At 48.1% G+C, this 27,052-nt stretch overlaps 1 protein-coding gene across 5 annotated transcripts; it reads right to left on the bottom strand.

The window, feature by feature from the left end:
* Positions 1-517: 517 nt before the first annotated feature.
* Positions 518-27,052, bottom strand: VSTM2A (V-set and transmembrane domain containing 2A). Of its 5 annotated transcripts, none has more exons than XM_051853135.3 (5): positions 26,162-27,052; positions 24,459-24,625; positions 23,817-23,867; positions 20,756-21,092; positions 518-2,378 (listed from the first exon to the last, which is right to left on the bottom strand). In XM_051853135.3, exons 1-5 carry the CDS (start codon positions 26,235-26,237, stop codon positions 2,290-2,292), a joined length of 720 nt encoding a protein of 239 aa, XP_051709095.3. In that variant the 5' UTR covers positions 26,238-27,052; the 3' UTR covers positions 518-2,289. The 5 variants fall into 5 exon arrangements, with proteins under 5 accessions (XP_051709095.3, XP_089172124.1, XP_089172122.1 ...); XM_089315996.1 differs by having other exon boundaries at positions 2,241-2,500; positions 26,162-26,375; XM_089315997.1 differs by lacking the exon at positions 518-2,378 and adding an exon at positions 2,501-2,636 and having other exon boundaries at positions 26,162-26,375.

Here is a 27,052-nt window from a genome sequence, read left to right as displayed (position 1 = left end):
AACTGCATATGAAGTCCCAGAGAGATACAGTGTAAGGTGAAAACCACTAAAACATCTCAATTCATTATGATTTTTGTTTTAGTACTTAAAGTTCCAAATCAAGTTTCTGAACTTCATGTAAATAGACGTATGCCACTGTGGCCAGCAAGCTGGTAGCACAATGAAAAATGGGTCCTCATCACCTTGGACACTGATACAATGAGTCGCACGAGAACTTTTCCCAAACTAGCATGTGATCTTTATTAAAACTGTGAATACAGCGGAGATACAGGCACAAGTCTGAAGAGCTCTAGAACCAACCCATCTCATGTAAAAATACATTACCTGGAGGATTTTCCCAGCTTGATTGAATTTGACTGAATCTGTGTATTAATTTAGGCTTTAATGTATGTAATCTTTAAAGAAAAGACCTGATAGATTTTAATAGATGATATATATCTACATATATATATGTTCTTCCACTATTTTATTCATTTAAAATATTAATATTTGAAAGAAAATACATTTCTAAGTTAATAAAATAGCGCAATCAAAACCTTTATTTTTCTCATTAGACTGAAATCATAAATCAACACAAAACATAACAATAAAAGATTAAGCGTGAACAGTATTTCTCAGAAAGTAATGTCAAGAATATCATGAAAATATAAACATTGCTTGTAACTGGGCCACAGAAAATGCATTTACCTTTGAAAGCAGAGATATTCACTGCCTTCAGCTTCAGGTTAGACCTCAGCATGCAGCAGATGATTCCCACAGATGACTTTCTGGTTTTGTAATGAAAGAAAATGGCAGAATCTCTCTGGAAGGAAAACTGAGGTCATTTCTTTCTTAAGCCATGTCTATGCACAGTATACATGGAACACATGAACGGTTCTGTGTCCCTTGCCAGAGGAGAAAACAAACAGTTCTTAAAAAGGTCCAAATTATCATACAGCCAACAAAGTTGGAATATTTAGAATTAAAATTCCTTTACCTAGTGAAAGCTGCACACATTATCTTCTTTAGAGTCAGAGATTTCCAGTTGCCTTTTGCATATTATATTAGCCAACAACCAAATTTTAATTTTTAGTTAGGCGATATTAACATATAATTAGCAGCAAATAACAGCATGACAACACAACGAAAGTTCACAAAGATCTAAGGAAGCAGCATTTGGAACCATGGCACTAGGTGTTCTTCCATGAAGCCGGGAATCATGGGGGCTTTGCCCACCTCTGCCTCCGGTGAAAATTTTTTGGAAACAACATTCCTTTTGACAGCAGCAATGATAATAATGCAAGGAGAGCTGTCAAAGCCAGACAGTATACATTCTACAGTCAGAAGACCCTCACTCCTCAGTGAACACCACACATAATAAAAGAACACAGCAAATTCCAGTGTAGCACACACACAGAAAAACTTAATTCATTTATCAGAGACTGACACAATTTTGAATATGCATTTTCCATCTGTAGCTGTCAAACCATGGAAGTGAAACAATGCATTATGAAACTCACATAGTGCATGAATTATAAATGAAAAACAAATGCTCTGCCAAAAAAAGTTGGCTGATGGCTGATCATGTAGATATCCATATGTATATATTTATATATAACGATGAAAATCAGCTTGCATGAGGTTCATAGTGTATCTATTTTGAAGCTATATCACACATACTGTAAGCAATTTACAGAATTTGTCAGGTTTGCATATACAGGAATTGCAAAATGAATGAAAACACGTTGAAATATAGAACACTTAAAATGTATTTATATAGAAACCTCCCAGGATTGACAGGGATTGGCCATAATCAGTGCTTGCCACCACAGAACACGAACTGCAATCATGAAAAAGCAGAAAAATTCCAAGAAAAAAGGGGAAAACAAAAAATCTTTCTTTTAATATTCTTTGCTTAATGTTCTTGTCGACGTGTAGTGTTGGTGATTTTGTTCTTGTCCCCATCTGGGGGCTTTAGCTGATGGTAGTTTATGCTCTGTAGCATTTTGATCTGTTTGTTTTTTTGTAGACAATGGGCCTTTTAGTAGGAAACCAACGGTATCCACAGTGTGAATGTTTATTCCGATGATGTTCTGGCCAACCCCTGAGTAGTCAGTGAAATGATGACTTTCAGTTGCCGAAAGAAAAGGAAAAAAAAAATAGATCTTGCTATTAGAAAACATCCTATCACTTCACACTAATTCTCTTGAAATAAAAGATCAGGTGATTTGCCAAAGAAAATATCATCAACAAAGCATGTGATAGCCTCTTCGTTTATGCTCCGGAAGCAGGCGCTCCTTGGGTAGGATATTAGAGTACAGTGGGTGCAGAGTGGTGCTTGGAGTTTAGGGTCAACTTTGCTGTCCGCTCCGTAGATTTTACAGGCGATTTGCTCTTTGCTTTAAGAAGAGAAAGTGATATTGGAAAAAAGTCAGCACTTTAGATTAAAGCAAAGCACCCTTCACAAAGCCACAAACAAGAAGCAGGACAGAAAGTCCATGGCTTGTAGCTATCCTCGCACCTGCGGAAGAAGTTATAAGATATTCGCTCATCTTGAAGATTTCCAATGCTCCTTATTAGGCTGTTTAAATACATACATTTATAATTTAATTAGCTCGCCAGCTTGGCTCTGGTGCTCATGAGTGTCTTGGCATGCACTGCAAACAACAACACATACAAAGTATTTCAGTCCCGGGAGTCGCTGGGGTTTTGCCTGTTTGCAATCATTGCCATCCCACGGCTGGGAACATCGAGAGACACAAATTCAAACCTTTTCTCTTGCTAATTCCTTGTGGGTCACTTAGTTGTTCCTGTATTGGTTTCCTGCTACATTCGCACAACAAAACCCACCAGCCTCCAGGAGATGGGGAGGGGTGTGTGTGTGTGTGTGTGTGTGTGTCTTTGTGAGTGAGGGTGAGCACTGCCATGGCATTTGCTTCAGAAAAGGATCTTTCTCAGTGATCTTCAAAGTCTGATGAAAAGTTACTGCTGTTAGAACTGGAAGTTCTTCCCAAGATTACTGAAGGGAAGTAACTAGATGTCCAGTAAACTTCTAGCCAAAATTGATATATTAAATACCTTTATTAGTAAAGAAACAGATATGTGATGGGGTTCCAAGCATTTCTCTCTATTTATTTGTTGGAGAAAGGCTGGAGGGGTTTGAAGAGCTAACAGTGGGGAAAGCCAACCTTTCCAGGCCTTCCACTGAAACACAGGTAGCTCCACAATGCAAAGGAAACAAAGGAAGCAGAGGCCCTCGCTCCCCAAAAGCCACTGCAGAATAAATATAAGATACTGATCTGTATTAAAACAAAATATTGCTATATGAGGCATCTAATATGAGCCTGAATCACTGGTTTCCTATCAGGGTGCCACAGTGTTGCCACTGGTTTGCCATTTTGGAAGGTGTGTAGCCCACCTGTAGGAGGGTATTTAGTGTCTCCCCAGGAGCCCAGTGACAACTGGGAGTGGCTCTGGGGTGAGTGCCTGTATGAAGAAGGGCCAGGTGAGGAAGGCACAGCCTGCTTCAGGTCAACAGCTCCAGGTTCAGAGACCCTGCCAGGACGACACACGCAACCTACGGACCACACGAGCATCACAGCTTTCCAAAGTTAAGCACATATTGTTATCTTTTGGACAGGGATTCAACAGATATAAAAAAGTTATTATTAGGCTCCCTAAGTAGTTAGTAGTACTTGATTTGATACAAAATATACCTGGTGTTAAAGAAAGGCTTTAAAAAAAGCTAACAATAAAACCATGTACTCTTTGAAAGATATTTGGTGAAATAATGGCTTCCTTTTCAATGTGGACCTTGCAGATTGGCTCAGGGTTGCTGACACTGTGCCATGCTGCACGCTGGCCTTTCCCTGTCACTCAAGCCTTCGTGGCATTGCCATTGTCCAAGTGCCCCACTGAGGACAGCTGCTTCATTCTGACCCACTGTATCCCATCCTGCATCCAGCGTGTGCAAGTTAAAGCGTGGTTCACCTGTGTATTATGAACTGGGGATGTGTGCATTATAAAGAAAATGCTAAAGCTGCGGAGATTTTAGACTGCCATCAGGTACACAATTCACTAACATGAGCATAATAGCTGCTCGTGTATTATTATGCTTTCCTATCAGAGTGTTGGGGGCCATCTATCTTATGTGGTTTCTTGAACTCTGTGCCTGGGTACCCCTAAATGCAGCCCCAGGTGTAGCTGCATTGTCTTGTCTGTCTCACCAGATGCCCCTCAGCCCCTGCTTGGAGCCTCAGCAAGGTTTTGTCTTTGCCTCTCCCATGGCCTACACTGCTTGTAATTCATGGTATTCATCTTGCTTCATATTAGTACACCATTAGCTCATTAAAAGCAAGCAGGGAAAATTCTAGCCATTTCCCCCCATTACTCTCCAAAACAAAGCCAGGAGTTTTAAACTTTGGCCTCCGTATATAAGCACACAAGAAGTGAGGTTGGGATTCTGCCTTCTACATCCTGGCAGGAAGCCTGCAGGTTCCACACCCAGCTGGAAGCAGAGCCATAGGACCAGGGACTTCCCCTGGGCACAGAGCACGGCAGGACATCCTGAAGCTCTACAAGTAATGCTGCCTTTCGTTTGTGTACCTGAGATCAGAGGTGCCCGCTGGGAGTGGGCACCATGCATGCAAGGAGGAGGCTGTCCTGAACTTGGTAAAGGCCATGGGATAGAATTCTCTCTAGAGGACGCAGTCCCTCCTTCACCCCCTTCACTCTTCCTGCAAGATGGAGAGCTCATGTCACCCTTTTCAACAGACTGTGGCCAACAGGAAAGACAGGGAAGCCCCAAAGATGCTGTCTTCACCATCACTATTACTTCAGAGAATAATAGATATTCCATCCATTTCCTTAAGAAGAAAAAGCAAAACTGAAAGCGATCCAACCACAGTTGTAGCCAGCACAGCATCAGCAGCAGCCAGGCCAGCAGTGTTCCAGTTGCATTGTCTCCCAGTGCAGCAGCCAGGTGTCTCCCTGGTCCCTGTTCCAGGGCCCTCTGCTTGGCCTAAAGGAAGCAAAGCCCCTTGTGCACATCCCTTCTTCCTGTGCCCAGGATCACGAGGCTGGAAGAAGGCCCTGCTGGATTCATCACAGATGTTTTCATCTCTTGCTCACATTAATCTCCAGAACACAGAAAACATGGGGGTCTGCCATGTGCCAGGCAACACACAGTAGGGACCTTTTGTCCATGATCTTGGTTCATTCTCTCAATAGCCTATGTATGGATCCACAGACCAAGAAAATGCGTCTTGGTGAGACAGAATGACACCCGGGGCTATGTGAAGAATTGAGGGTGGGCAAAGCCAATACATAAAAACAAGGCACCAGCAACAGTGAGGCCAACGGAGAGCAGGGGCCTTTCAGCTCCCTGAGGCAGCAGCACTGCACCAATGCATGAAGCTGCTAGGTGGACCGTGCCAGCCCATCCAGAAAGAATGCACCAGATGTGACCAACTGCAGACAACTTCCCCCAACTCCAAGGTGTACTGGGTAGGAAAATATCACCCATCTTGGTTTACCAAAACCTTAACTGTAAAGCTTGCTTTGTTTGTTATGCAGTATCGTCTTAGGATGTAACAGTATTTTGAACTTATCCCATTAGAGACATTTAGAGCTTAAAGGTTCCCCTGAATTCACTTGAATAGTTCAGTGACATGTGGCTCTACCAATGCTTTGATGTGTCTCTGAGAACTCTGTTTCACAAGTTTTTGATTTAAACTTGAGAGCCCAGAACCAAGAAAAGTTAAGTGGATTGTCCAAGTGACAGGGAGGGGATGACAACCAGGGCTTGAGGCTACCGGGGGAAGCCCGTCTAACAAAAATGGAAATCGAGGCGATGACCTCAAAATTGTATCACACATGAATTTTACCGGCTCTCAGCTTTGCCCATCGTCTGACAGGCAGGATTCCTGCAAAACCACAGCCCTCAGTTGTTAGCTATGGGGCAGGGTCCTCATTCACAGCTTCCGTCCTCAGGATGGGCCTTTCTCCTCCTCCTCTTCTTGCGCATCCAGTGCAGAGCGAGCTGAGTTCCCTCCCCTGTGCTCCATGGTATCCCCGCCGACCTCTGCTTTGCAGAAGGGAGCGTTAAGGATGCTCCTCAGATGAACAAACCTGAAAGTGGAAAGCCCCCCAGAGCAAAAGCAGCAGCGTCGAGCCCTGGCTGTGTGTGCAGAGGTCCAGCTCACAGAAAGTCGACTGTCCATCACCGCTCCCTGGACAGGCCCCTCAGACACACTTCTTTTCCATGACAGATGCCAGCTCTGAGAGACCAAAGTAGTTGAGTGAGAAAATCTGAGTTGCCTTTTAATGCAATTCTTACGCGGGTCTGCATATCTCAAACCACTGCCTGGGGGGAAAGGTCACAAGATAGGGTGGTTTTCTCCTATCATTTCTTGAAAAGAATGTCTTTTCATGGGAATTCTTAAGGGACAGTGTCAATTTCTTCCAGAAATCTATTTTTTAAAAGAAATGTGCTTCCTTTTGATGTAACACCCAAGCCGTCTGTTTTTACTATCCCTGGCATGTTGGTGGCAGCTGGGTAAAACTCCCCTTCTCAACCAGTCCACTGCCCTGTTGAGTCATGAGGCTTCTGGGTGCGACCAGGGCGGTGCAGGACCCATCACAGGAGATCTCCACGGCAGGCCTCCTGGCCATACCCCGTCGGTCAGAGTGCTCCAGACTCTGGCTCACCGCCAGGACATTCACCTTCTGGACACTGAAAACCAGGCACGTGGCAGCAATGCGGCTGCTCTCTGCTAAGGCGTCCATGCATAAGGACTGATTACGTGCGGGCAGGATGACTATGACAGCAGCAACATGTCTGTGCCTCTGACCTTGAACCCCGGAGGCTACAAAATTACATCTCAGGCAGGGAATGTTCCCTGAGAATGGACAGTCAGCAGGCAGTGAGCAGCTGAGAGGCGTTCCGTTTCATCTGATGCTGCACATTAACTTGCCACCAACTCATCTGCATTTCTCATGCTGAAAACTCTATACTTCCCCAGTTCTGCCTATTACAATATATGGAAATACAAGAGCTCTGACAAAATGGAAGGGAGAATAGAAATCACCAGAAAAATAAACTGTTTCAAGAATGAAGTTGCAACATCACATTCACATCTGTATATGTAATTCCATACACACCGCTTTAGTACAGAATAAGAATGCTATATAATTTCCATCAGTTAGGCAAAGAAATCCTGCAAAAGTGCTTAAAACTATCTAGTCACGGATTTTACATATGCTTCCTGCATTATGCTTTCATTCTTAATTAGCTAACTTTTTATTTACAATGCAAACATACACATTAATTTAAACTTTATTTGAATGACCACAAATTCCATATTAGGTACTCCACACAGGTGGCTTTGTTGCACTGATAATGCTAGGTGATGCTGAATTCGACGAAGGGTGTATGGAAGGGCATTTGGGTTAAGGAATGAAGTAGGATGAGCTGGCATCATGTGTAGTGGCTTACCTGCTGGTACTGTGCACCCAAAGCCCCTGTCCCAGGATAGCCAGAAAACATTGCCCTAAGGAAGTCAGAGTGGACAACTGACCACTAAGGTGAGAGGCCAGAAAAATGCACTTTCATAATCTCTGCAATAGGGAAGGAGGGTCTTGTTTGGCTGAGTTTTTGAGCAATAGCTCACTAACTTATGAAATAAAGAATCTCTCTTCTCACACTTCTTTTGGCCTGTTATGATAGACCCTCATCTCCAATGCTATCAGAGAAGAATCTCTCATCGCAGGAGGAAAAACAGGCCATACTTTTAGAAATGGCAACTGAGGAACTCAGAAAAAATAGGGAGAAGGAAAGAAACACAGCTGTGAGGATGTGCTTTCAATTCCACCCATCTTCTGAAGTGAAGAGTAAAGAAGCCATCATAAGGTATAAAGAATGTGCCTCAATTAAAATATCTGCTACAACAACATGTGGTTTTGAGGAATTAATTATTTGAGGACCCAATGCCATCTGGATGTACAATAATACTGTTTTATGTTCCAGGGGACACACTTGTTTGAACCAAAGGGAAATGTCTTTAGATTTTACATGTAATTTTTCAAGTTTGTATTTTTTGAATTATTAGGATGTTTTACAAATTATCTTTAAAACAGAAATTGTTTTCTAGATGTCAGAATTACATAATTAGAGATTTTAAAGCAGGCTTTTTGGTATCCATATCCTATTTATTAAGACTAAAAATAAAAGGACAGAAATCAGCTGGTGTCAGGAGAGTCAATCAGATTCCCTGGCACAACCTGTCAACACCACTGCAGCAAGCTACCACCACAGCTGCTGTCAGGGCCCAACGAGACACGGCCAGGTGCTGTGTTCCCATCTTTTCTGGCCATTGTTACACAGGTCTTCTGAGTCTGTTTTCTTACAGCCTGACCAAGTTGCATAAGAACTGACACACATTCCTAGCGGTGGCATAATCATCACAAGGGTTTCACACTGCACATAAGCCAAAACACAATTTCTTAATCCCTGAATATTTATTTAATTCTAATTACATGCTAAAACAGTGCTAGGTGCTATAATGACATTAACATTACAAAGACACAATTTTTTCTTTAAAACTCTCATGTTATTTTTAGTAGTTTGAAATAGAGTGAATGAAAATTTTCTTCATAGCATATACATTTGTCTAATTAGAAATAATTAGGGCTGTAGAAGATGCTGCTTTATGCCTAGAATCTTGCTTGGAAAACAAAGACTAATTTGGTGGTCCGATCATTTCCTCAGCTCACAGGAAGCAAGTTGTAATAAAATATAAAGTTCCTAATTTCAATACTATAGTGTAACCACAACTAAAGAGAAAACATTTTCTCCTCATTTTGTATTCTGCTTATCAATAGCTAATTGCTGACTCTGAGTAGTCAGTGTCCAAATGGATAAATGAAGTTCGCTTAGGAATTCAGGGACTGGCCACAGGAGGGCAGCTAATACAGCAGGATCTCGAGTAAGGAAGGAATTTGCCACCATCAAGCCCAAAGCCAAAGGGAGGATCCCTTCCAGCTGCAGAGCCAAGCTGGAGCACAGGGACACTGCCACGCAGCTTCCGGCACTGACCTGCAGGCCCTCCTGAGACCCAGCTAACTCACCTGAGAATCTGCACTTTTGTGCAAAGCTGCCAGCCTCTTGAATGAACCCATTTCCTTGTATCAATTCTTGTTTCTCAAAAACTGGCCCTCCAGTGACCAGGAGCCCAAACCTTTTCTTTCTGGTATCTCTAGAAACTTCTGAGTACTTCTTTTTTACAGCAGCACTTTATTTGCTCACGTGTATTACACATGGGCAGTATGTGTGTATGTATATGCACACATGTTCATGTGTACACACATGCATATATATTTTGCCACAATCTCTATAACCCACAAAGCCATTATTTTTACTTGGCTTCCTTTTATTTGTTGAATATATTTCACACATTTGCTATGTTCTTACTCATGAGATACCCGCCTGTCATTTTGGAATCTGGGAGATTTTAACTCTTTTTTTTTTTATAACAAATTAAGTGTCATTGTGCAAGTGTTAGAAATAAAAATAAAATAACCAGGAAATTAAAAAAATCATTACTTTTCTTGACCTCTACTGTACATTTTGATCTTCCTTGCGCAAGTTTTATAGGGCACATATTTCTGCTTAAAGACTTTGTATTCTATATTTTTCATGTTATGTATTGAGTTTTTTCTAAAGTCAAGAAACTTTCTTTGAAAACATGAGTCTAGAAGCTACTTAACATTCACTGTATGTTTTAACACATTCATTAGGCAACTTCTCTACTCTCTTCATTAGCACATCTCTAGGTACACAAAAACTGTGACGAGCAAGGCTGTTGGTGAGTCTGACTGCAGATCTCCTGGGAACCCCCTCCCAGAAGAGCAATTTCAGGGATACATGGGCCAGCCAAGGCCATGTGGCTGACCTTTCCTGCCACAGCTCTCTGGGAAGGAAAGAGTGGATTCACAGCACAGGTGGCAACACACACAACACCTGAGTCACTGCAACCTGGCTGATACCCATTGACTTAAAAACTATTTGCTGTGGCCGGAACTGTGGTATGGGGGTAAAGCTCTGCCTGCAGTGCCAGCATCCCATAAGGGCTCAAGTCCTGGCTGCTCCACTTTCCATCCAGCTCTCTGTTATCGCCTGGGAAAGCAGTGGAAGACAGCCCAAGTGATGGGGTCCCTGCACTGGCGTGGGAGACCCAGAGGAAGCTCCTGGTTCCTGCCTTCGGATCCAGGCAGATCCAGCTGTTGCGTCCATCTCAGGAGTGAACCAGTGGATGGAAGACCAACCTCCCTCTCTCTCTCTCTCTCTCTCTCTCTCTGCCTCTACCTCTCTGTAACTCTGCCTTTCAAATAAATAAGTCTTAAAAAAGAAAACACTGTTTTCAGGGCTGGCACTGTGGCACAGCAGGTTGAGCTGATGCTGAAGGTTCACCGCCCTGGGTCCTCTGCTTTTGATCGAGCTTCCTGCTAGTGCATCCTGAGAGAAAGCAGAAGACAGTCCAAGACTTGGGCTCTTGCACTCACATGGGAGACCAAGATGGAGCTCCCGGCTCCTGGCTTCCACCTGGCCCAGCACTGGCTGTTACAGGCATTTGGGGAAGTAAACCAGCAGATCAAAGATCCATGTCTTTAATTCTCTCTCTCTCTCTCTCTGCATTCCAACTAGATGAAAACAAATAAACATTTAAAAAGATAAAAATTAAAAAAAATTCTTGGCTTAAATGACATGCGTCAAACAAGAGAAAAATGAACAGAGGTTTTGACTGAGACTTATCAATTCTATAAATGCTTCTAAAAACCCATCATAATTACAATACTGAGAATGGCCACCCAAGCACACAGCATGTTTACTAAGTTCTCTCAGTAAGTTCTCATCTTACACTACTTGTTTGCTGCTGTCATTTCTATGCAGAAAGCCTACGTATTTTACATTCTTCGTGACTGCAATTATAGAGGAGCTGCTGCGATGCCCTGGCATTTTCTGTTTGGACACTGCTGTAATGCAGAGGTGCAAACAGGCTGCACATGTGCCTGGTCACCACTCAGATCCCATGCCCACTTCTGGCATCTCCAGGGGGTTGCAGCACACTATACAATCATAATCAAAATGTAAATGCTGATAATTTTACTTACTTTCTTAAGTATTAGACCCAAATATTTCCTTGTTGGTTGCTTCACTTTTTGGTTACATTTTATTTAAATAATATGTTAGATTATTTATAGTAAAATGCCATCTGCCTTTGTAAATTATTGTGTAACATTAAACCTTCAAAGCCTCAGACCTCTGATTTTATGCTAATCTTCCTATATTTGATTTCTCTTTTTGGCTTAGCTTTTTAATTTAATTTTTAAAAAAGATTTATTTATTTCATTTGAAAGGCAGTGTTACAGAGAGGCAGAGGCAGAGAGAGAGATAGACGTCTCCTATCCACTGATTCACTCCTATGCACTGGCCATCACTTCAGATGGCCACAATGGCCGGAGCCGCGCTGATCTGAAGCCAGGAGCCAGGAGCCAGGAGCTTCTTCCAGGTCTCCCACGCGGGTGCAGGGGCCCAAGGACATGGGCCATCTTCCACTGGTCTCCCAGGCCACAGCAGAGAGCTGGATCAGAAGTGGACCGGTGGAATGCAAACCAGAGACCATGTGGGATGCTGGCACTGCAGGCAGCAGCATTATTGGCTATGCCATAGCGCCGGCCCTATCTTTTTAATTTTAATCAGAGCTCATTTGGGCATAAATTATACACTGTGATTTTCCTTTTGACATTTATTAATTAAATAAATCCTTTTCTATTTTTTAATTAATCAGATTTTTTAGCTTTTTCCAGTCTTCTTGATATTTTCTTTAATCTCTATTTATACTGAGTATCCTCTTAAATTGTGGTTACTGAATAGTGTGCTTTCACATCATAGGTTCATCCCGTGCAGGTTTACCCTGCAACCTGGGGATCCCCGTGGCATGGGCGTTTGTAGACCAGCTTCATAAACCAGGGCACTGAGGACCAGAGTTGTCGCTCCCCGTCTTCATGGGGGAACGACACTAAACCCTGCCTGGGCTTCATATCCGAGTCACGGCACCATTATGTCGCTCCCCCTCTTCATGGAGGAACGACACAGGACCCTGCGCTGTTCTTTCGTCTGCTCGGCCCTCCCCGGGTTTGCTGCTGGTTCTTTCCGGGTTGGCTACTATCCCTTCCACCTCCGTGGAAGGGCAGTTCCCCCTGGCCACATTCCCCACTTCCGCAGGGGAGCGGCACACCGCCGGCCGGCTTTCTCGGGGGCTGCACGGGTTCCCTTAGATGTTCCCCATAGATGTTCCCGGTGCATGCCGTCTCTCTCCTCCTTTATAGTCCTCCTCCGCCAATCCCAACTCGGCTGCCCACACGCCGAGTACGCTGCTCTCCAATCAGGAGCAAGTCCTACAGTTTATTAGTTGAACTGGAGGCAGCTGTGCGGAAGCTGTTTACTTCTCTCCCAGCGCCATATTGTGGGAGAGCAGATGCATAGAATAAGTCTTAATTCCAGTAACTCAGTCCAGTCCGGGCTGCTCCCCACAGATCCCCCTTTCTTTTTATTTTTGGCGTTGATACGCGCCTGTCTTCGGTGTCCCGCGGCACACACTCTGCTCTACTTGCTAGAGTTGCCACGGGCTCTTACAAGTCCTATCAATCAGGCAAACCGAATCCGGGTCCTCTCTTCGCCATGTTGTGAGGAGGTTTTTAGGCGCTGATGCGTGCCTGTGTTCGGTGACCTGCGGCTCACACTCTGGTCGAGCCGCCTGCTGGCGCTTACCGCCTTAATTAGGCAGACCGAATCCAAGCCTCCTAATTGTTGTATTGTGGGGGAAGCCTTACTGATGTTAATTCGTGCCTGTCTTCGGTGACCTGCGGCGCATAAGCTGCTAGCCGCCGCAGGTGCTCATCGCCTCACTTAATCAGGCAGACCGAATCCAAGCTCTCACAGTGCAGTGTTGTAGGGAGGCCTTTCTATTTCTCTATCTCCGGGCATTCCTATTTCTCCCATTTTACTTCTATCTTCCAGCATTCCTATTTCTCTCATCTTACTTCTAAACTTCTGTTTCTCTTATCCCCGCAGCTTCCCGCTGCCCGCCCCGAGGCTACTTCTCGGCGGCTTCCCGGCTGAGCCGCTTCAGCCCGCGCCTCTCTCATCTGCGCAGCTTCCCGGCTTTGCGCGGCTTGGCTTCGCGCGCTCCGCGGTCTCCACGCCCTTCGCGTCCGCACCACGGCCTCGCGCCAGCCCCGTTCCCTATCTATTCACGCCCCATGCTCTCTCTGCACGCGGCGGCTTCCGCGAGTAACACAGCGTAGTTTACGTGTCCGCCACTAGCATTCCATCTAAGTTCCCCGGGCTAGCCTGGCGAATTCAACCCAGCTTACGTCTCCGCCCCACGATTTGGCTTCCCGTCCTTTGCTCCCCGGGCTAATCAGACGGATCCCAATCTGGCTTACGTTTCAGCTTCTGGTTTCAACTTTTCGCCCCCCATTCCCGGGCTAACTTGAGAATCCCAAAGTGGCTTTCGTATCCGCCTCGGCCTGCCCCCCGCGGCTTCAATTTCCCTAACATTTTTCTCTACCCGGTATGTTTCCCCAAGCTTTCCTCCAACAATATTCCTCCTTCATTTCTCCTGGCCTCTCCCCACAGTCCGCATCCGAGTCTGTTTGTTCTAGCTTTCACTTTTGCTTTCGACCTTAGAGATTTCTCCCAGCTTCCCCCCGTAGTCCGTATCTGAGTCTATGCCTAGGCTTTCAACAGCTTCTTCCGGCACCCTTTTCGTCCGGCTTTTCCCTAGGCTGTTTGCTAGTCTCTCTCTCCGATATTTTCCACTTCTTCCCGTTTCTTCCCTCCTAAGTTTCCTATCCGTCCTAGGTTTCCTATCCGTCCTAAGTTTCCTATCCGAGTCACGGCACCATTATGTCGCTCCCCCTCTTCGTGGAGGAACGACACTAAGCCCTGCCTAGGCTTCATATCCGAGTCACGGCACCATTATGTCGCTCCCCGTCTTCGTGGGGGAACGACACAGGACCCTGCGCTGTTCTTTCGTCTGCTCGGCCCTCCCCGGGTTTGCTGCTGGTTCTTCCCGGGTTGGCTACTATCCCTTCCACCTCCGTGGAAGGGCAGTTCCCCCTGGCCACATTCCCCACTTCCGCAGGGGAGCGGCACACCGCCGGCCGGCTTTCTCGGGGGCTGCACGGGTGTTCCTTCAGCTAGATGTTCCCCTTAGATGTTCCTAGTGCATGCCGTCTCTCTCCTCCTTTATAGTCCTCCTCCGCCAATCCTAACTCGGCTGCCCACACGCCGAGTACGCTGCTCTCCAATCAGGAGCAAGTCCTACAGTTTATTAGTTGAACTGGAGGCAGCTGTGCGGAAGCTGTTTACTTCTCTCCCAGCGCCATATTGTGGGAGAGCAGATGCATAGAATAAGTCTTAATTCCAGTAACTCAGTCCAGTCCGGGCTGCTCCCCACAAGAGTGACTCAGACCCGCTCACTGGCAGTTCCCACTGTCCAGGGTGAGTCTGGAAGCAAGTGTGTAGCTCTCCAGCATCATAAATGACATCTTTATTACTGGTTCCTGCTCCCATTTCATTCTCTCTGAGGCTTTTACAAATATCCTCACACTTATGTTTCCGATGTATCTCTAATTGCTCTGTGGCAGAGCGGGGAAGCCATCCCCTTGATCAGCTTTTGGGAGCTCTCACCTGTACTGGCACCCATGGGAGAGGCCTGGGCAGCACCTCTGCACTTCACCTGTGCCCCCTGTTGTATGAGACAAAGGTATCCGTGCTCCAGTACCCATGGGGAAAGTGAGGGGAGGAGCACCTGCTCTTCCTTCCTGCTCTAGGGTTAGGGTTACTTTGACCCATGGAGTGGAGTCTTTGCAAGAACCTTGGGAAGCCACTCCATGGCTGCTCCTGTAATCCCATGGACCATGAAATCCCTGGAAACATGAGGTAAAGACACAGCGAATTCTGCTTCTTGTCCCCTCAAACACAGGTGATGCCTCAAATGCAGTCACAGGGGAATCTTGTCACGGCCACCAGGGAAGGAAAAGCCTTCCCAGCCTACAGATAGGCCTTGGTTTAAAGGCCCAGCTAGTGACTGCATTTCCATGAGTAAAGCTAAAAACGCTTTGCAGGAAATTAACCAGAATAAACTCTTAATCTAAAAAATTCCAGTTCAAACCTGGCTCTAGCAGATTCCTTGACTTGGATTGTCCAAACCATGGCCTCAAATCTGTTTTTCATCTTATTCACAGACACGTGATTTACACAGCGCCTCTTAACTGACAGACTAGCAATGATCCCATTAATTTAACCTGTGTGAGCAGCCAAGCTGGATCATTTAAACCAATGTCAACACTAAGGCCTGAATCAATCTGCCTTCATCTCCCTCCTCCTAACATCCCTGAAACCTGCTCTCAGATTCCCCTGCTGAACCTTCCACTCTGGAAAGCTGCCCTGTTTGCCTGACTTCTCAAGTGGGAATGGCAGGTGCTTCTTGACACTCAGACACAGCCTGGTGAAAAGGCAGTGTTGGTGTGCAGCGTTCAGAGACCACTTTTCCTGATGAGCGGTCAGGGACCCCACACGCAGCAGGGCCAGCTCACCTACAGACACCAGCAGTTGATCACACGTCTGAGAACAGCTTTGCAAAAGCCCACCTACACCAGAAAAATAAAGGCAAGAGGGTCTCTAAACAAGAACTGGCAACACAACAGGTCTGTACAGTGCATGCCGACACACCTTACAGCCAATGGCTAGACACGTTCTCACACACAAAAACTGTTAAAGCTAATTACTCTCTTACTTTGCCGAACGTAAACACACCTACTTCTGGCTCCACACTCAGACTGGTGTTGGGTGGAGCCTTGGAATATGAATGAGCATTTGGCCCCCACACTTTGGGAAATATTGTTAGAGGGTTTTGGTCAGTTTCGGAACTGGGAAAATGATCTGCTTACATAATTATAAGGAAAGGGATATAAAACAAAGGCACATTGTCTCTCTCTTTTTGTGTCATCCCAAACACAAACTCCATCTGTTCTGGGCACCTGGAGGACTGAGATGCAGTCCCAGAATGAGGGTGACCAGCCGTCTCTCCCTGCCAGAGCTTGTTTTTTTTTTTCCCAGAAGGCAGGGCTTGGTGCAGGAAAGGCAGCTAATCCCAAAATGGAAAGCATAACAAGACTGCAAGGAAGGGTCAGCCATTGCTGCTGCAGGAGCCACGTGGGAAGTCACAGCCAAGTCTCACTCAGAGAATAGGAGAGAGCTCTCTGAAGGGCTGTGCCTTTGAGTCAGAACTCAGCCAATGGGGTTGGGTGGGGAGGGGCAACTCATGCAAGCAAAAGAAAACAGCATTTGCAGAAAGCACCTGGAAACACTAAACACCAGGTAGGAAGACTGAGCGTCAGAATTAGGAATTCAGAAGACACAGGGCTGGAATCAGATTCAACACTGTGGCAGTGCCTTGGAATAGTTGTGATAATTTCTCTGAATTGGAGCTGACACGGGAGGTAGGAGGGGGCAGAACAGAGAGGAAAGCCAGTGGCTGTGCTGAGAACAATGGTGGGGCTGGTGGACAGAAAGCTGCCATTTGTCACGATGTTTTTGGGAGATGAGGATGATGGGGACTCAATGCCTAATTCAGCGGCAATGGAGGAATTAAGAATATGCTCAAGGTTTCCTTCAGAGCCGGGACTGGGATGAGGCAATCAGTTTGGGAACACGGGGACACAGTGCTTTTTGGTGGGACAGATGAGACAGCAACGTGGTCTGCTATTTCCTGCTCTGCAACAATCTACCCTGAACTCTGCACCTTAAGCAGACCACTGGTCAGCACCCCCAGCTTTGAGTGTGTTGGGCTCTGGTGGGCTCAAGCTGCAGATGCTTGCTACAGGAGAGTCACTGGGTAGCTGGGAGTCCAAGAATCTTACTCGGCTGCAAGGCACGGTGCCTTGGTTGGGCTTTCCCAGGGAGCATCTCAGGTGGCTTTGGTTCCCTGAAGTCTAGGTCTGGGATTGACACACTCTCAGTTCTTCATGGCTTACTGGCTACAGTGGTCAAGGCTAGCCCAATAGGGGGAGGAAACAGGCTCCCCTCCCAATGAGTGGAGCATCAGCAGGTGTGCAGCTTTCTCTAATCTGCCACAAGGTGTGTGGGCTGCATCTGGGTCTCCAGAAACAGATCTGAAGTGGAAACATGAATGGAAGATTTTCTAACAGAAAGCTACTAGCCAAATCCATGAAACAGATGAGAAGACCAGGAGATGGAGGATGGGAAGAGGATGACATTATGGAGCCGAGGGGGAACTGCTGGGTCAGCAGATGGGGAGCCAGTGGAGGAGACACAGGTAGCATCCAGGAGTGATGGGCAAAAGCTGAAGGATGAGTCATGGGTGTGCAAGTGCAAGAGGGCATCTGTGGTGGCACTGGCAGGGGGAGGAGGCCAGGGAGGTGAGGCTGAGAGGACTGACTGCCCCTTATAGAGGGCACAGACATCCATGTCTGTCCACCTCCTTGGGAAGATCCAGGCAGCCAGGATGGAGCAGGGCAGTGCTCCCAGTGTCCCTGCCTGAGAAAGAATGGGAGGGGTCAGCAGAAGGCAGACAGATGGGGACAACACATGAAGGACTGTGCAGGTGGTCTGCAGGGCACGTCTCGCTTCTGGAAGACTGGGGATCTGGGGGCGGGTTGGGTCCAGATGGCTTTAGCGCAGCGAGGGGAACTGGGAGTCTTCACGCTGGGGACTGAGAGGGAACTGAGCCCAGTGACTTCTCACATGCCACTGTACTGAACATCATGCTCTTCTCACTGTTTTTCTCGTACAAACACTCGCAACTGTTCACACCCCTTCTTCCAAGGTGCCCTCTGACCGTTCTTGCACAGAATACCTCTTCAGCTGCTAATTCCATGTGTTGCTGTCCCCACACATCCTATTTATTGGCATTCTCTCTCCGAGCATTGTGCGAAGAGGAAAAGGGAGGGGAGACAGGTTTGATAGGGATGACATTGGTCATGGGACCAACACTAGAGAGAGCTTAACAGAACTGCAGAGGAGACAGGGGAGGACAAGAACCAAGATTTCTTTATCTGCCTGATTTACCTTTTTTTTGGTATTTTGTCCTGTTTATTGCAAAATGGAGGTAGAACTGAAATAATCTCAAGAGGTAAGAATTTATAATTTATGAAAAAATTTACAAAAGCAGTTTCAAACAGGAGATATCTGTCACATGCTTGCTAACTTCTAGAAAAGTATCTCAGAATGGCCATGGCCAATGACAGGGAAAACTGTACCATGCTTGTGGCACATGTGTGGTTGTAGATGTCCCTTCATCTTCCTCTACATGTGAGTTTCTTCTATAGGGAAACTGATCAAGTTAACTGTATAGCCATTTGGAGATTTTATCTAAAGAAATTTTCAGCTAATGCTTTCTCTTCACAAAGACACAGAACTTCTTTGATAGAAAAATATTATGAATTAAGAGTTGGGTAGTTCAGTCTGACACAGTAGTTGGCTAGGACAAATGCTATGATGAAAATGGAAGGCCACATCAGCAGCTTCTGCAACACAGGCTGACCCTGCAGTGCCTCACACCCTGCAGGTAAGGCTCACCTCTGGGTCAAAGGCAAAACATAACACGCTGGCAATGCTTTCTGGCTATGAAAGCCAGACGTTAACTCTGATACCTCAACCATGTATTGCCTAAAATAGAATAAGACAAGAAAGATGGGCATTAAGTGAAATTAACAAAAAGTCCCAGAGCACAAGGAGTGAGTCATCTCCTTTTGTATGCCTGTGTCTGGTGTATGAGTTCCTTAAAGTGATGGAAGGAACAAATGAATGATTAAATGAAACATGGGTACTGAAATGAGCTTTTTTGAATGTAATCTGGAGAACCATAAAAAATTACAGATCAGGATGTGACTATGCAGTGAATATCACACATAAATATCCATCCCAGGTTCTGTGTTACAGAACCACAGTCGTGTAAGCCCAGAAACTTACAACTAAATTGTATGAGAGGCTGGACCATCTCAGCTTTTGAAATCGAAATTGGAAAATGTTGATAAAAAATATAAAATGTTTTCCAGTATTCATTTGTAGAAAAAATGGAAGTTAAACATCTTGAGAACTTCAGATTAAGCTTTGCTGGGAGCAAGGATTTCCAGTGAGAAAGGCTCCTCGTGACCCCAGGGTTCCACAAGCCTGTACCTATTCTCTCCTTTCTCCCTCAATTCTGGAAAAAGTGAGGAGTCCCTAACAGCAGGGTGAGTGGCTGGATGGGATGAGCAGTACCTTCTATCTGAAAACTGTCAGGGGAGCACCAATCACAATGCTAACAAAGCCATATTAAAGATGGGAGACAAAATCGTAACTAAGATACAGATGTGGGTGTAGACTATTCATATACAAGAAAACCATTATTATCTAAGCTTGTTTTGTCCTTTAATTTGGGAAACAGAGACAATAAAGAGGAAAATAAGACAAAGCCAAAGGGGTTCAGAGATGCTAAGCTATCTGTTCATCAGCCAGACATAAATTGTCAGGACCAGGACATGCTAGGACTGTTGCTCGTCTGTGTTTAAGAGCATAGAAAGCTTGCAGGGACCCTAAATCAAGCTCCCTACCAATCTGATAGCCAGATCCCTGAGGACACAAAGCTTCTACATGCTGGCATACATTATTTTAAAACCACTGTTCACAAGCGAGGGCTTAAATGTGTGTGTTGCCTTCTTTTTGATAAATGATTGTATTTGATGCATACTCAGGATAATTTCTGATATAAATGTAGCTCAGAAAACATCCTGGTAAAGCGACCAAAGTTTTTTTTTTTATTAAGTGGCTGATGAGACCTTTAGTGTTAGTCATGTAATTCCCTATTACCAGCCATTGCTTCAGTGATAAAATGTAAAAGGAAAAACATCAAGAAGGATGAGTTAAGTATTTTTGTGCTCTTTTTCCTGTGATATTATGTCCAGTGTCTGAAACAATTAGGACTACCGAGGGGGCTCTTATTCCAAGAAGCCTTTATCCTACATCAAGGTTAAAACTTCAGTGAGTTTCCATTGGCTGAATGAGTGCATAAATTAATTCTATTCAGAACAGCTTTAACTTGCACAGCTGACTGAGGAAATGTGTGACTAAGCTTCTAAATTGGCATTGGAGGTGCATCTGCAGGAGCTGCCTTATTGCTGCACCACTTACTGCCTTCCACGGCCCTCCTTCCCTCCCTCCCATCACCACCATTGCTTCCATCACAGGCAGCTGAAGTTTCTCCTCCACGATCAAAACCCTAACAGTCCTGCTTAACGCTGTGTGTGGCTGAAAAGGTGGATGATGTGTGTCTCATTCATTTACATTTTGATTAAGTGGGAGCTTTGCAATTTGGGTCATTATTGATACATAAATCTGTACAGGAAATGAATGTGCATTTATAATATAACATTACATGATTTATTGTTCTTATAATGTGTAAATACAGGCAAAGAAAAAAAATCCAGCTCTCAGATCCCCTGGATTTGAAGCCTGCCAGGGACTAATGGGCAGATTCACATTCCCAGGGCCTGCCAGTCTCAGGCTTGCCATGGCTCCTGTCTCCTCACCATTCCCACCCAACCAGGACTCCCACTGTCAAACTGTCACATACAAATCTCTCTACCTGACCTTCCTGGAGAGGGGCTGTGTGGGAGAAAGCAAAAGGCTCAGAGTGGGTTTCCATACCTGATTGTGGACTTTGCTTGGGGATCCTGGCTACTGCGTGAGGGCTGGAGGTGGCGTGTGCTCGCTGGGTGGCAGAGCTGTGCATGCTGCTGGGAGCCGCTGCAGAGGCGTTTTTGCGGGGCTTCGTGTCTTGTAGCCACATGGGCGAGGCCTCAAAGGCCTGCATCCTCCGGGCATGGCTGTTGGCATTGACCTTCAGGTAGGCCTGGGCCTTGTGTTCCTGAAGCTCCCCGTAGTTGGCGTCCGTCACCCTGCACTCATACAAGCCTTCATCCTTTTTTCTCACTTTGGAAATCTGAAGCTTGTGGGAGATGTCATTGCCTTGGACTTTCACTGTCTGAAAAATTGCAGGTAAAAAGTAAAGTGCTACATCAAGTGGCTTTGTTTTCACTTTGTATCCGGAGCTGGCTACTGCTAGAAAAATAAAGGGTGTTGATGGCCTTATAGCCACAGACAAGGGGCTTTTCACTTCCTTAACGCCAGGACTGAAGGTCTCATTTATTCCTCTACTTAGAACTGGCTCATAGGCTCTAGGGATCTCTACTAGTTAGTTCAACACAAACAGTGCCAGAGGCCATCAGACATGTGGTCCTCATGTCCCAAGTTCCAGTAGCAGCTCTGTCATTCTGCCATCATGGGATTGGCCTCTGGCTGATGAACTCTGATGGGTGAATCCTAACCTGGCAAGACCACTGTTGGTTATCGACTGACCTGCTGAACTTCAGAGGTCACACAAATAGCCTGCTGGTCTTGTGGTTTCAGAGTGTACTATTACCCCCACGTTGGGATGACTGCTAAAGATGCAGTGAAAATACACTGGGATGTTAAATATTTTTCTGCTCAAACTTTGATTGCAGTCTTGCTGATAGTCATGGGACCCAGAGTACAGATTAATACCCCCGGAAATGAGAAATACTCCTGCTGTTACAGGGACTTTGTGCTAATGCACCAATTAATCATGGGTTGGGTCTGATTTTCAACCCTTAGGCTCTTTTATTTCTTTCAATAATTTCTACCAGATGAATAGCAAGACCATTTATCTAATATGTGTAATATTAGATACTATATATGACTGCATTATACATAATGAGGCATCTTCAAAAAGTCTGTGGCGATACTTATTGTAAAAAAAACATATGTAGCTTCCATAATTTTTGCATCAAAATGGACTTTTTAATTCTCCACAAAGTATTTGAAATATTACATATGTATATATATATATGTACTTTATCTGTATAGTTAGATTTGATATTACATCATCTATTGTCTGGGTTTGACAGAAAAAAGATGGAGTTCATAAGACATTCAAGATTTAAGGAGTTGGTTTGTTTTGAAAGAGAAAAAAGTGAAGGGGCAGAATGTTATTTATTTTGTTAATGGTCCACTTAGCTTTCAAATGACCATAAATAATTAAGAAAACTTGAGAACTGTTCATCTTTTTTTACATAATACAGAGGTATATATACAAAAAGTTTCCATGTGGACTATAACCATAAGCATGTACTTGTGTGGATACAAAAAAAACCATGTAAATGTATGGATGCTCTACAATAATGGAAAATTAATAGCTTCAAATACATTCTCCAAATGAAGTAAACTTTATAATCCCATTTTACAGTTGGGTAAACAGTCTTAGTGGTTTGGGTCAGTAATTGTCAGTGCTGCTTGAACATTAAGATTACCTGGGTGTTCCTTCAAGGCTCTCTTGTATTAATGCAGTAATATCAGGTCTACATCTCCAGGGTGGAGCGGGGATCAGGATGTGACCCAAGCTCCCCAGCACTCTAAGTTAATAACTGCAGGCTTAGGATAAACACATAAAGCCACACAGATGGTAAGCAAAACAACAGATGTGTCCTGCCTGAGTTTGGATCTAGAATGGTTTTCCACTCCCTAGATTTTGGGGACTGCTGGTGAAGATGAACACCATCGGTAGGTAAGTGTCTGAACGTCAGGATGGACAAGGCCTTCACCACTGCGGGCCTCTGGGTGATGGAGCAGGGGTGACCACCTGCAATGGTCAGCAGGTGGCCTAATTCTGACTGGGCATGTGACATGAAAGGCTTAAGAAAAAGTGTTAACTGACTTTACCAATAAACTTTTCTGGCATTATATGAAACCAACAGTTTCTGTGACACAAGAATAAATGAAGCTAAAATTTTCTAAAAAGTCACTGATTTTATGAACTACACATTAATTTCTGGTCTATATTTTATTTTTCTTTGGTATTTCATCCCTATTGAGATCACTCATTTCGATTCCAGAATTTGTGTACAGATTTTACACTCTTGGTTGTGAAATAACCTTCTACCTATATCACGGACATGCTGTCAGAGCCTGAGTGAATGTCCTCTACATCTAGAACCACGGGATTTTCAGACTCCCAGAAACAAACCTTCGAATTGTATTTAGGCCTGGGGGATCCCCGTTCTCCTCAGACAGCGATTTCCGCCAGTAATGTCCTTAGACGGTATTGTCAACTTAAAGCAACAACCTAACCCTAACCTTTGAGGTACACTTAGTTTTTCCATCTTTCTTCCTTTCACAACTATTAAAAGCAGTAACCGGTGGAGTGGCCACCTGCGCGTGCAGGTGTTTGCAATGGGGGTGGGCGGTGACGTCAGCTTTGGGATTCGCACTACTTGGAAGGGGCCCGAGCCGCGGGGGAGCGCTCAGGTCCCGCCGCTTTCTGTCATCGCAACCCCGCAGCCCCGGATGCTTCGCGCCTTCTCCCCAGATCCCCGGATGCTTCGTGCCTTCTCCCCAGATCCCCGGATGCTTCGCGCCTTCTCCCCAGATCCCCGGATGCTTCCCGCCTTCTCCCCAGATCCCCGGATGCTTCCCGCCTTCTCCACGGGCTCTTCACGTTGGCGGCGTCTCGCGACCTCCCTGAGGCATATCGAGTCTGGCTGTTGATTCCCCTGACTAAAACCTGAAACTCGACTTAGGGACTACGTGCGCTTCCACTCCGGTGACCCAGCGGGGTAAGGACACCCCGCGCGCGTGCAAACTGCAAATCCAAACGCGTTTCAGTTAACCCCGGGGCCCGCCGGACACTCACGCTGATCTTGGTGCCGTCGCTGTCCGGGTCTCGGTCCGGCAGGAGCTCCACCTGCGGGACAAGCACGCGCCCGCTCAGGGGCGAGGAGCGCCCGCGGCGCGCAGCGCCTCGTGCCCGCGCCGCCCGCCGCGTGAGACTGCGCTGCGGGGCCGCGGCACGGCCGGGTGCGTCCCGCTGCGTGGCCGCGACCGCGACCGCGGGGATGGCGCCAGGGCGGGCGGGGGCGCGAGTGTCCGTGTCCACGACCACGGCCTCCCGCGGGGCTCCGCGCCCCCGTGGCCCCCTCCCGGCCCCCCCCTTTCCGCTCCCTCGACCCCTCCCCCGCGCCCCCGCGCCCCCAGGGGCGGCGGTGGTGACAGAACTGGCCGGGTGCAGGTGTGGAGACCTCTCCCACAGGACCCCCTGCCCCACGCCACCGTCCGGAGGCAGACGGGGAGCGTCCTAGGACCGGCGCCACCGCAGGGCGCCCGGGGCCCGCTTCCCACTCGTGCCGGGCAGGACTTCTCTCTGGGTCCAGTCTGGCGTCGCCAGAGCACATCGGGCTCAGCCGCCGACGTCCCGGGCGTCGCTCATCCCAGGACACCCGGCCGGGGAGTGCGGGTGGGGGGCGTCCCTCGGGCGCGCGAGCGCCGCGGCCGCTACCTGCGCGCCGGCCGCCTCGGCGGCGGGCTCCAGGCCGCCGGGGCCCCGCAGGAACCACCACTGGATCTCCAGGTAGAGCGAGGCGGAGCCGCTCTGGAAGGCGCACGACATCTCCACGTTCTGCCCCTCGCTGGCCGTCACGTTCCGCGGAAACTCCGTGAATTTCGCTGCAAAACAGAGACGCGTCCCGTTGTCGCGTCCGCGCCACCCTCGCAGGCCTCGTCCCTTGAGAGCGCGCTGTTTTTTCCTGACTTAAAAGAAAGCCAGCAACAAACCCCTCCGTGACAGCCCCTCCGGCCTGGCCTCCCGATCACCTGCCTTATTTTTGCTACCAGGCCCAAACCCCTTTGCTTCAGATCCAGTGACAAGCATGGCGACCACCGTCTCCCAGCCAGGTCGGATCCAGATACCCGGTGGGGCCGCTGCACCCCACAAACAGGTCCGGGGAGGTGCGGTGTAGACAGCCTGTCTGGGGGTGCAGCATACCCAGGGCCCCAAGTTGCTCAACAACCCGTGACTCCCGGGCACTGGGCAGCCTGCTCAGCGTGCCCGCGGCGCCCTGTCGGTGCACGCATTCCTGATGCGTCCGAGCAGGGCTCCTTCTGCCCCGAGCCGAGCCTGCAGTTGCTCTCCTAAGCTGCGTGTATTTCTTCCTTTCCAAAATAACCTTAGTACTTGTTCTCACAAAGCTCGTGTCTTGGAAATCCACATTCTGGGGACACAGCCACCACACCCCCAGGATCCCCCCAGGACCACTGCACTGGCATCCTCCAACCTTGACACTGCAGGTGGCAACACTCAAGGGCCCGGTGACACTCACAAAAACAAGCGGTTCCCTTCCTCCCGCACGTATTTTTTTTTCAACTCGCTTCTGTGGACTCAGGCGCTCTGTGAGTGGCCCAGTGTTCCCTCCAAGCGGTCTTGGGAAGGTTGGAGCAGGGAAGCGCCCGGTCAGTGCGCTCCCTTGGGGACTGCAGGAATCATTTCGGTCGGATGCACCCCTCACTTTTTAACGATGGACAGACACCATGAGTGCATCCTTCCCAAATCTTATGAAATCCACAGATGCTCTCTAGTGGATTGGAACTGAATTATACTCAACGGAAACGGGAGCCGCCAAGGACTCCTATCCGAGAGGGACTTTTCTGCCCCCGCCGGAAGCAGGGCTCGGCCTCTGATCACACAAGGAATGCGGTCATTCCCGCAGCTGAGAGCTGCTGGCGGTGCCGAGCGACCACTGCAGGCAGCGAAGTCCGGGACAAGTGCTTCCGCGACCGCTGCCTGCAGCGCCGGCTGTGCCTTTCCTTGGGGGTTCAGATAAATACTCGGCAACGGAGACTCCGGGACCCCGGGGAGGGACGCTCCGCGCCCAGCGTGCCCGCGCGGGCAGGGAGCACTGGCCGCGGAGGGTCCCTGGGATGCCTGGGTGCGGGCGAGGGCTCCCCGTGCACGCACCCAGATAGCAGCTCATACAACCTGCACAAAAGCCCGTGTCTGCGCTCGCCCGGGAAGCCGCCTCGCTCACTGCCAGGCGCTGCTTGGTTTCCCCTCCAGCCTCGCTTGCCCACGTTTTAATGAACTTGGGAGAAAAATGCCAGACGGACCGCGACGCGTAACACCCCAAGCGCCTGTCCCCTACTAGGAACCCGGCGCACCCGCCCGGTGAGGGACGCGGCAGGAGCGGCCGCTGGGCACGGACTTACCCTGGGAAGAAAGCCCCTGCTGCACGCAGAACACAGAGAAGACGACGAATCCGACATATGCCAGAAAGATCCCCATCCTTCCGCAGGGAGGGCGTCACATCGGTGGAGCCAACGGCCGGAGTGCCCCGGAAGAGGGAAATGCAGCCGCACGCCAGGCTCGGTCTCAGCGCCCAGGGCGCGCCCCTGAGAACATCCCGCCGCGCGGTCGCGGGCCCAGGCGCGGGAAGAGAGGGCTGCGCTCGCGGGCTCCACGCCGCTGGGCTTCGACTCCGCGGCTCCGGTTGCAGACCCGGCTGCGTTGCGGGGAGGTCCCCACGCCAGCTGCGCGCTCCGCCGCCTCCCGGCTCGCGCGCCGCTGCGCTCCCCGGAGCCGAGCGCCGGGCACGGCGCTGGCAGGGCGGGCCGGAGCGCACGCGGCGCGGGGCCCGGCTCCTCTGACGGCCGCGGCGCCTTTAACCCCGTGCGTGCCGGGCTCCCGCCTGCGGCTCCGTCTAGGGGTCCCTGCCCGAGAGTCCGGGCGGCGGCGTTCCTCCAGCTCGGGTCTCCATCGGCGCAGCTTCCCGGCCTGGGCGGGTCCCGCGTGCGCCGTGCCCAGGAGGACGCGACAGCAGGGAGATTGCGGCTTTTGCTGGGGACAGGGAGCCCGAGACGGGAGGAGCGAGTGGGGGCACTGGAGACGGGGGAGGGAAGGGATGGGGCGATGAACGCAGCCTTGGAGGCGAGCACCGCTTAACCCGTTGTGAGCCGCCGCGAGCAGACAGGAGCCGGGCCAGTGCCCCCGGCGTGCGGCCCGCGGTCCGCGGGGCAGGACAGGCCCCAGCGCAGACACTGTGAACCCCCGGCTGGCCGGTATGGCGCGCCGAGTGGGGCGCCGGGAGAATGTTCCAGAAG

This window comes from Oryctolagus cuniculus, chromosome 16 (genome assembly GCF_051225735.1).
Source record: "Oryctolagus cuniculus isolate XC-2025 breed Fujian yellow rabbit chromosome 16, ASM5122573v1, whole genome shotgun sequence".
NCBI lineage: Eukaryota > Metazoa > Chordata > Mammalia > Lagomorpha > Leporidae > Oryctolagus > Oryctolagus cuniculus.
This window is presented reverse-complemented; position numbering and strand designations above follow the sequence as displayed.